This window comes from Pseudonaja textilis, chromosome 1 (genome assembly GCF_049901715.1).
Source record: "Pseudonaja textilis isolate UNSWEBS1 chromosome 1, rPseTex1.2, whole genome shotgun sequence".
Lineage (NCBI taxonomy): Eukaryota > Metazoa > Chordata > Lepidosauria > Squamata > Elapidae > Pseudonaja > Pseudonaja textilis.
In genome coordinates, this window is record NC_141990.1 from 173,572,434 (window position 1) to 173,583,431 (window position 10,998).

The window sequence follows — 10,998 nt, forward strand, 5'->3', positions numbered from 1 at the left end:
AACATATACACAAAAGGAAAGAACTAACCACTTTCTTAAGAGGCCACTTGCTTTTCATTTTCTCTACAAGAGATTTCCCTATTTCAATAACCAATATATAGTAAAGAGCACAGTGCTTATCCTATAGAGAGAGACTCATTTGTCACATTTTAATAAACATGATTGGATTTAGCTAAAATTGAACATTTGAATTATTTATTTAACTTTCTAATAGAAAATATTGCAGAATTAATCATCCACTATATTAATGCTATTCAGATTATTATTTTTGTAAAAATACAGTAATCTATATTACTAATTTGTTTTCTTAAATATCACAGTTTCTTTTGAGTGAAAGACATTGCTCTTAGAATAACTCTTACATGAACTTCTATCTTGTGATTTAAGTCTAACAGTGTCTTGGCTCATATTGATTCACATTGTCCTCCAGGACTGTGGACTACCTGTTTTTATTTCATTTTGTGGAGAATTTAAGTTGCCTTTTGCTTTTTATTAAATAGTGCTTGTTATGAGAACCACTTTGTGAATTATGTACCTTCCCAGCATGTCTAATTTTAAAATAACCCTGGCTTTGTCTGCTGTGATGGTGACTAAACATACATCTCCTAGCTATGAGCTCATCTGGAGATGTATCCAAGGAATGCTCAGATCTTTTCCTAGTTCCCTTAGTACTAACCATGGCTTTGTCTGCATTTGTGCCCAGGTCATACACCAGCCCTGGCTTGCGCTCCTAACAAAGACGTGGCTGACTGCCTGGCACTCATTTTGGCTACCATGATGCCTTTTTCTCCTTCCAGTACAATGACGCCGCTCAACTTCATTTCTTTTAAAAAAGACCATTTGAGCAGGACTCTTCTCTGCAATAGCTCCAATATGAGCAACACTCTTAACTCATATAGTAAAACTTTAATGAATGATGAAGGAGCAGAAAATGGATACAATGACAATGATTCTGATTCTGAAACATTTTGACTTTTTAACGTTCAGTGCCCCTTTCTTGATTGCATTTGCATTTAATCTGAAATTTTCTTTAGAAACATCTGAATTTCACCTCACCTTCATTTATGAATGAGAACAGCAAAGAGTAAAATTTGCAATTAAATAGAGCCTTTTAGAAAATTTAACAATTTTTTTAAAAATGCACTCTAGTTAATGTTTTGCTTCCAGCACTACTGTGCTTTCCATAAATTCTAAGGGCTCCTCTGGAAGTCTCTACCTCCTATTATATGCAGAAAGAAGAAGCTGCCTTTTTCTGTTTTGACAGCACAAGTAAACAGGGAACTGTTATATCTATATTAATATGTTAGCTATATTAAATTACTGATATAAAGTCATTTTTCAAGTAGGGTGTTTCTGGTTTGTCAGAAGACCTTCCCATCTCTAGTATCTCTTGTATAGATATATAGTCTTCATTTTTAGGTATCTTTGTTATAAAAACCAAAGGTAAAGCCACAAATTTTGATTTGAGTTTGAACAAATACTGCCAACATCACCATTTTCTGTGGTAATTCAGACTTCTAAATTCATCAGAGTTATACCCAATAGGTGTTTTAAAACAATAGGTATTTGCTGCTTCCATTTGCAATTTAAAATCATTAGGATCAAATCTTGTTTGCCTCGGTCATAACATACCCACCTGCAGCTGCTGCAAAGAGATTATTGTAAAGGCAGATGAGATTTGCCTTATTTTTGTTACCATTCAGCACAAGCATGCATGATTTATTTGCACTCTCCAAGTAGGGATCCTTGGGAACTTGTCTTACTTGTGCTGTCCAGCAATTATCTGTTTTAGGAAAAATCAGTTCTAAATATAATGCCTAACGCACCTAAATGTTTCACCCTGCTCATTTGAATTGACTTTTTGTTATCTTTATGTGTAATGTGATTTTTATCATAAGTATTGTCTGACTTTTTTTTGAAAAGTATGCAACGAGATAGATTACAGTCCATATTTACCATTGCTGTGCTAAGATGCAAACAGGAGACAAAACCAAAACATAAAGTGGAAAAGTTAAGTAATCATACAGAAGGGAACTGGGTTGTACTAAACAGTCCTGCTGGCATCAATTTACTTTTTAAACATTTGCGTTATGAATATCTACTCCTTCTGCCAAAGCTTCTAGGTCAAACGGACCCTTTTCCTCGCCTGAGAAAGGTGTACAGAAAGAAGAGTGAGACTCTTAAAATATAAAGAACTAACCAGCTATACCATGAGGACCAAAAGGCTTCAGAAGACTTTATTATTTTTTTAATAATGCAAGGGGGAAAAAAATCAAGTAACTTTTCTAATCACCAATGCACAGATAGTGTTTTCTGTAATTAAGAGTCTTGGGTTATTTCTAGTAGATACTTTGACATTTGTAACCAATGATGATGATGTGTTGATCACAGTTTATTTTTCCAGATTAGTGTTCGTATTTGTAATGTTAAATGTGTTTATATTTATTTGAAATGAAACAAGTGCCCAGAAAAATTGACCATGGTTTGTCCTCCTTCTTAATTCTATAATGTGTTATTAGCTATGAATTTAAACAAATTGAGTATGCTGAGTTTGATGGAACAAATGCACTTAGTTATCATTTTCAGCTCTTATGCAGCCAGTGGAAATAGCTTCATGCATATTTTGTAAAACGCAGTGGAGGAGTATATTGCATAATATTTGTTGGCAGAGCAGAGGGGAACATATAGAGGAAAAAATGTGTGATTTAGTCTTTAAAGGAGTGGTGGTTCAACAGGAGAATTGTGGAATCAAGAGGAAAGTGTCCTTCCTCGTTTATGGAAGCAAAATACTTTAAAAAAAAAACCCTGAAACAGAAGTAGTAGACTGTTTACTGCTTTGTTATCTATTCTACAGAGATATTTGAAATAATTTAACATAACCACTCATTGCTATGTATCGAAGTATGTTAGAGGCAGAATATATGAATTTATTCTTGGATGATCAGTGAAATGTAACAAAGTTTCACTTTGCTTCTATAAACAAGATTTTCCGGGAAAAGTTTCCATCTTGAATCTGCACCTTCATCTAAGTCAAATTGTTCATTCTGGGCTATACATCTTGCATTGTAATGGAAATTACAAAATATTTCAAATTTGAAACAGCTGTTTCTGCACAATATTGTTCTGATTTCACTGAAACTGTTTTGTTGCTGTACTGTATTTGAAGAAGTGCTACAAATTCAAAATCAATTTGCACACATCTAAAATGTAATCCTCGTAGGAGACTCTTTATTCTCAGACAGGTGACAGTGTTCCTCCGATTTCAGCCATTTTGTAGTTACCACTCAAACACAAAAATGCCTGAGATGAAAAGGTATCACCAAAACTGACTGAAACTCTCAATTGCTTCTTTTTTCCAACCCCCAGCCAGTGGGGGTCAACCTATTGAAAAACTTCCCAGCAAGATACTGCTTTTTGACAGATATATCTGCCATTTTTTTCCCAACCCCCACCAAAAGAAAAACTAGGATCAGAAATGCTCCCATAAATCAATTGATCTTTCTGCCACATGACTGATTTTTTTGTCCCAACTATTGATTAACATATCAGAAATTAAATTTTCTCTCACAATATAAATAAGCACAAACTTATGCACTTCTATTCTAGAAACATTTACTATCCCAAGTTTTATTTGAATTATTTAGGGCAGGGGTGTCAAACTCACGGCCCATGGGCTGAATGGGTCATATGCTGGCCATGGCCACCCGTTTTAGCGAAAGGGGTCATGTCACATGACGACATGATGACACAAGTTTGATACCCCTGATTTAGAATAATAAAATATTTCCCAATTGTTTTCAATTTGATCTATGATGATTAACTAAATTCTCCATCATGACACACACTTTCAATCAGGTCTTAGATAAGTTTTTCATACTACAATTTGCATTCTGTAGCAATGATGAAATAAAAAGAGACTATTTTTCTTAAGAATGCAAGTGTGTATAAATTGTTACAGACCTCTAAAATACAAAATGGTAATTATGAGTTTTTAAGAAAAAGGCAATATTTATGCATACATTTTGAAATTGCAATATTAGCATATATGTATTTTTTAATGATATTTGTACGTTGACTAGGAACTATAATGTGAAAGGCCCACACTAGTTATTGCCTTGATTCCTAATAAATACAGAGGATGTGAAATCCTGTTGTGGGTTTTAAGGTGTTGGTTAAATTCTGAGGACTACTGGACGTTCCTTAAAACTTACAATTAAAGTTTTGTAGTGAAACTATAGGTGCTTCCCAGCATAAAGATCTTAATCATTTATAAACAGTAGTTTTACAGCTGATTTTTGAAAAAGGAAAAGAAAATGAAAGAGTGGGAAAAATGTAGAAAGGTTACTTTGTTTTCTTGACTGTTCAGCAAAAATTTCACTTGGATATGAAGTCACAAACTTCATTAATGAGCCAATAATTAGAGTACCTTCATTTTATAGAGCATAGAAACCCAATTGTACGCAGGAAGTAGAAGATTACTGTATGTTTTAAATGTGCTTTAAGAGGAAAAGGCTGAGTAATTTCTGCTTGTTAAAATCTTTCTTACAGAGGGGACCTCCCCAAGGGTCCTAAGATCACACTTTAATAAATTCTGGTATAGAAGAATCTAAAAAATTTTCACATGAGGTTTCATGCCACACCTGCATTGGAAAAATCTATAATTTCACATTATGATCTTTATTAGGTAGCAGAGTTCAGCTGTATCCCCAGAGGATTCTCTAATTTTCTACTTTTCACATTAGAGCTTGGGGACATGCTGTTTTCTGGTTGATGGGAACTCTCACCTCACATTTTCCCATAACTGCTAAGCTGCCATAGCACTATCATATCACGTCCTTTTGCCAGGCTTCAGTGTTGTAGAAATCTGCCTTGCATTCTTGTTCATGTTTTTTCATTGTCTCTTTTTTTTCTCTTTTTCTGCTTTTCTAGAAAAGGAAAGTATAGAAGGAAATTGAGGGGCTGGGGCATAATTTGAAAGTCATTTCTAGTACTTCCCTGTTGGTTCATTAGAAAGAAAATTAATCAACTCATGAGGAGTTTCCAGCAGCTGAAGTCAGGACTATAACAGGTTGATGCCCGAATTTATAGAACAGCAACAGTGATTGCTTGGAGATGCCTTCATAGTTGTGAGTCATCTGCAGCCTACTTATCATCTATTAACAATAGCTTGTTGTTGTGTGTGTTTTTTTAAAAAAACAATGTATTTGGTTATAATGGTATAGCTATGAAGGAAGACATGAAATAAAGAGAATGACCACCAAAAAAAAAAGATCACCAAACAATCAGGGAAATCAAACAACACTTACAAACCTATGTTTTCTTTCTTAGTACTGTAATGTTTTATTTCTAGAACATTACTAAATATTATTAAACATCACTTGTAACAAAATGTTTCCATGTAGAATTAAGTAAAAACTTCTCATTTTCTTCTTCCTTTTTCTTGGCTGATCATATCAAACTAGTCACCATGAAATACACACACACACCACTGTACCATCCACAAAATGCCAGGAGGGTAGGGGGAGAGCAAATTTGGGGAACAGAGGTCAAAGAACAGTCCACCAAACAGAAATCTTTTACAGCATTGGAGTCATTCACAGTATAATAATCTTCTCACCCAAATGATTTGATAGTGACAGTGATAGTATAAATACATTTTTTCAACATGTTATAGTAAAATCCTCTGCACAGCTATGTAGAAATGTAATAGGATATAGTTCTGAGTTCCTGAGTTCAGACTACATTATGTGTTTCTGTCCTATCAACAATCCCAGCCTACTGTCTTGAAAAGACAATAGGGCTAAAATCCCTGGCTATACAATCTTTTTAACTTAAAAGAATTTGTTTCTGAAGAGACCTATATTCATTTGTAGTGCTATCTTCTCCAAATATATGCTTACTTATCTCTTTTATGTGTATTATTTTCATATAAAAGAGTAATAAAACCATAATTAAAATGGGAAATTTGCAATTCGTGTCACTGGAGTATGGATTCCATTCTAATCGCTTTATCTAAATGGCAATACGGTTTAATAGCAGATAAGGTACTGTATTTTAACTATAGTAATAAATGTCAGTTTATGGCCTGTTTTGTTTGATTAGCTTTTGTCAAAAACTAAGCACTCTATTCTACTGACATCAGTGGTGTTGATTTGATAAAAGATTGAGAAGCATGATCTAGAAGGTGAGTAATAACGCATGCACCTCTCTATAGTTATGGTTCTGTGTTAGCAGCTTGTATTCCATTCATGTGAAACTTCAGCTGCCAGGTTACAATGCATGGCACTTACCCCTTGCTGATCTGTATTGTTTCAAGTGTTAAGATAAACTAGCTCAGGGGATATCTGTATCACTACTAAAAGGGCACCATGTTGTGTTTTGGTACTATTATAGAAAATCTTTGTATTTAACTATGAATCGAGTAAATTCAATTTCTTGTCTTCTCTGTTTAGAAACTTGATAATGCACCTGAGTTTCATAATGTAAGAAACTTTTAGAGTGCCTTTTTATATTTGTGTATGCTGGATATCTATTGTGAACATGTCTTTCCTTCATTTGAGTCATACTGAAGCAATATAATACCTATATGTTTTTGTTTCAAAACTTTATGGCTTTGTCTTTTTTAAAAAAATATTTGTGTTGACATAAAATTAATATGCTAAATTTGTATAGGGATTTATACATTTTCTTATTACACAAGGCAAACCTTAAGTCAGTGTTATTGGGAAGGATGTTTTAAAATGGTGACAATCTTGAGTGTGTATTAAATGCAGCTATCTGTGTTTGTAATGCAGTGACATACATTTTAAAAAGCCAATATCTAATTTTTTGTAGTTTTGTCTGTATATTTTATGCTTTTAGCATGTGCAATATATCTTTACAAACCATGGTGTCATGAATCTGGTGCCAGTGTTACATTTTGTATGAAATATTTGTAATAAACAGTATGAAATATTGTTGAATGGTTTGTTGCTAATTTTTTTAAAAATGTGTACTGAATTTGAATTAACCAATGTGTTAAATTATGTGGTTTTAAAAATGGATATTTGAACCATAGGTTGAGTGCACTCAAGTTTAATATATCCTTTCAAATACTGAATGCTGCATTAATTGTAATAGGCTCTTTTATCTGCAAATTACAGTAATATTAAAATGCATTCAGATACAAATCATTTACAAATAAATGATAAAATACCATGGCAACCCCAAATTCATCCATCAGCACTTTTACATACATTCAGGTTTCAGAATACCTGTAAACAATAAGAAATACATAACTGCAGAAAAATACTAGTCAGTACAGCTTTCTGAACAGTACAGCTTAAAATACATTATAAAAATACATACCTAAAACTGTAAAAACATAAAGGAATGCAATTGTTAGGAATAGCATAAATGAGACTGATATATCCACAAAATCACTAATGAAAAACCTTGCAAAATAATAAAATGTTACTCTAAAAGTTATCTATTCATCCAGGTATTAAACACCTGAAAATTAAAAATGTATTCTTCTATAACACAGGTATAACAAATATGCCTCTGGAGATCTTGAAAAATAGTATTTTCTAAAAACTTCTTATCAATTATTATACTAAGTTCTGTTGCTTAGAAGTGTACAGTAAAGTTTGAAAGGCCTGTTCCTTATTCTTGAAGGAGCAGACATGGAGGGAGAAAGGATTTTTTTAGAAAAGAACCAAATATGATTGGAGAAAGGCATTTGTATGGATGTGGCCTGTTGCTTATTCCCATGTCTAATAACTGTACATACAGTAGATAAACTGTATAGAAAACAGAGTTGAGTATTGCAGTGTTACCCAGAAATAAGTCCCAAGTGAAAAGATTAACAACTGACTATTATAAAACCATTGTAGAAGAAGTCTGTAGGGTTCTCCATTATAAAACTGATTGCCTAATGGTAAGACAGCATTACGTACAGTGGATCTCTTGGACCATTGCCAGATGGTTTCCAAATCAAAAGATTCATCCAGCTGCTCATCTGTTTCATTTATATCCCACATTTTGTACTGGAACTCAATGTGACTTACATAGACTCCTTTCTGTTTTTCCCCACAACCATTACCTTGGGATTTGGGCTGGCCTAAAGCCACCTACTTTCTTAACTGAGTTTGCCTCATCTTTACTTATTGGAGGGTGGGATAAACATACTGTAAATAATAGAGAAACTGTTTGCAAGCAAACAGGCATCAGGTTGACTGCTGCTGGAACTATAATATTGGATGGTTTTGCATTACCAAATTGTTTGGTACATAAGCCAATTGTACAGAAAGTTACTGTTTGTAAGAAACTATTTTATATTTATGTTCTCTTAAGCTTCATGGTTGGACTTTTATGTATCATTAAACTCTTGAGATTAATTTTTCATCATTCTAATTGCCTGATTTCTTTATTTCTTCCTGCAAATGTGAGGAATGGGAATTTGTTCGATGATTTTTACAACAAAATAATTCAATGCAAATTTAGCAATAGCATCTAGACTTATATACCAGCCCACAGTGCTTTACAGTGCTGAGTGGTTTACAGAATCAGCATGTTGTCCCAACAATCTGGGTCCTGATTTTACTGGGGTCAGAAGGATGGAAGGCTGAGTCAACCTTGAGCCCATCAGGATCAAATTTCAGGCTATGGGCAGAGTTAGCCTGCAATACTGCTTCTAAGCATTACACCACCTGTCAGCTTTGGACACTGCTCTTTTAGAATCTAAAAATTTAGAGCATTTAAATCTTTTAGAGCATTTTCACATAGTGATTCTATACTGGTTTGAGAAGAAAAAGTCAAACCTCTGTAATGCCATGAGGTTGGCTCATTCAGGGACTGAACCAATCTATTTCTAAATCACAAATATATGCATCTTCAGTACAACAATGATCTTTTGGTGGGAAAAACACAATAGTTCTATTCTGTAATTTTCTCAATTGCAAAATCTTCTGCCTCACCCTGATTCCTGAACTTTCACATATTTCAAAGAAATAGGACGCCTTCCCTTCCAGTATGTAGAGGTATTTTGCACACAGTATAAATAAAGAACATGAGCAGAGAATATGTGTTCCATTTATCCAGCAGGCCTGATATTAACTAAGGGCTGGGCAGAGATTTTTGCACCATGATTGCATTTCAAGTTTGGCAGGTTTCAAGATAATTGTGGAATGTCTTCAACCATCATTTGAGAAAAAAGAGAGAGCAGAATTCAAGTAGAAGCATATACATAATTTCCTTTTAATCTAATGAAACTTAACCAGTTCTTACTTTGAGTGCATTTAGAGTAATTTTTTCATTGGTCTCATTCATTGTTATCTAACATAGTATGAACAGAGGTATACTTATGTTCTGACCCAAGCCTCATTCAAATCAAATAAACACAAAGTATATATAAAAGCAACCCTTTTTAATCCGTCTCTGTGAATTCTGTTCATTCACAGCAAAGAGTCATTAAAATTAATTGTCCCAGATAAGAGCAAGCCCTTTCAACGTTGTGAAAGCTGCCAAGAACACAAGATTAATTGCAGGGAAATATCCAAAACCAAAAGTCTCCGAAAACAAACCAGAATAGACAGGACTTCCACAAGAACTTGGAGTTGAAAGAACTTCTTTGCTTCCTGCAAAGAACCTAACCCCTGAGGGCTGGCTTTTATCCCTTATGAGAGAAGCCATCATCTTGCAGCCTTACTCCCGAGTCACCCATGCTGCTGCAGCTGCTATTTCATTCAAGGAACCCTGTGCATGTGCACTGGGCACAGGCTCCTTGAGGTCCTCTGCATCACTGATGCCAGACTCCACAAGTTCCGAAGGCAGCACCCCACTGTCCGATAGTCCTGGCCCCATCACATGCAGGCCCCTCATCCGAGTCCCCGCTCTCAGAAACCTCAGCCGTCTGCACCTGCTGCCGGCGAACCACAACAATTTATGGTGAAAATGAAATCTTATTAGGCATTGCATTAAGGTATCATATGTTTTGTTTTGATTTTGCCTATTTCATAAATTTCTCCACTGTAGATGTCAACCACGATTTAAAGCATAGGACAGTATGTTGTGCAATCCCAGTCATTTGTGGCTTAGTCAATAGAATACAAGTGGTCCTCAACTTGCAACCATTTGCTTAGTGACTATTCAAACTTACAAAAGCACTTTAAAAAGTGACTTATGACCGGTTTTCATTGCAACATCCCTGTGGTCACATGATCAAAATTAGAAAGCTTGGCAACTGTCATGTATTTATGATAGTTGCAGTGTCCTGGTGTCATATCACTTTCTGAGAGAAGCAAGTTCAATAGGGAAGCTAGATTCACTTGACAACACAGTATCAACAGTGGAGACCTTCAAGTTTCTAGATTCTATCATATCTCAAGACTTAAAATGGACACCTAACATCAAAAACATCATAAAAAAGCACAACAAAGAATGTTTTTTCTGTGCCAACTCAAAAAGCTCAAACTGCCCAAGGAGCTGCTGATTCAGTTCTACAGAGGAATTATTGAGCCTGTCATCTGCACCTCTATAACTGTCTGGTTTGGCTCTACAACCAAACAAGACAGAAACAGATTTCAAGGGATAATTAACTGCAGAAAAAAATATTTCTGCCAACCTGCCTTCCATTGAGGACCTGTATACTATATGAGTCAAAAAGAGGGCTGTGAAAATATCTACAGACCCCTCACATCCTGCACATAAATTTTTCAACTTCTACCCTCAAAACAACGCTACAGAGCACTGCACACTAGAACAACTAGACACAAGGACAGTATTTTCCCTGAATGCCATCACTGCTAAACAACTAATTCCCACAACACCCTCGAACTATTTAATAAGACTTATATCACTATTATTCTTCTCATCCTACCTATCTTCTCCCACTTATGACTGTAACCTTGTTGGTTGTATCTTTGCAATTTATATTGCTTTGTTTCCTAGTATGATTTGATTGCTTATTTAGTAACCTATGATTATCACTAAGTTTTGTATCTTATGAACCTTGATGAA

At 34.7% G+C, this 10,998-nt stretch overlaps 1 protein-coding gene across 9 annotated transcripts in view; it reads left to right on the forward strand.

Moving 5' to 3' along the window:
* Positions 1 to 5,259, forward strand: part of ANKRD44 (ankyrin repeat domain 44) — a 155,066-nt gene extending 149,807 nt beyond the window's left edge. For 5 of the 9 annotated variants that reach the window (XM_087919757.1, XM_087919761.1, XM_087919756.1 and 2 more), the window contains one exon: positions 704 to 2,470. In XM_087919757.1, coding sequence (XP_087775883.1) covers positions 704 to 972 — 269 coding nt within the window. In that variant the 3' untranslated portion in view covers positions 973 to 2,470. Of the gene's footprint in view, positions 1 to 703 lie in introns of all 9 variants that reach the window. The other 4 variants (XM_087919766.1, XM_087919764.1, XM_087919762.1 and 1 more) reach the window with 4 other exon arrangements.
* Positions 5,260 to 10,998: the final 5,739 nt, after the last annotated feature.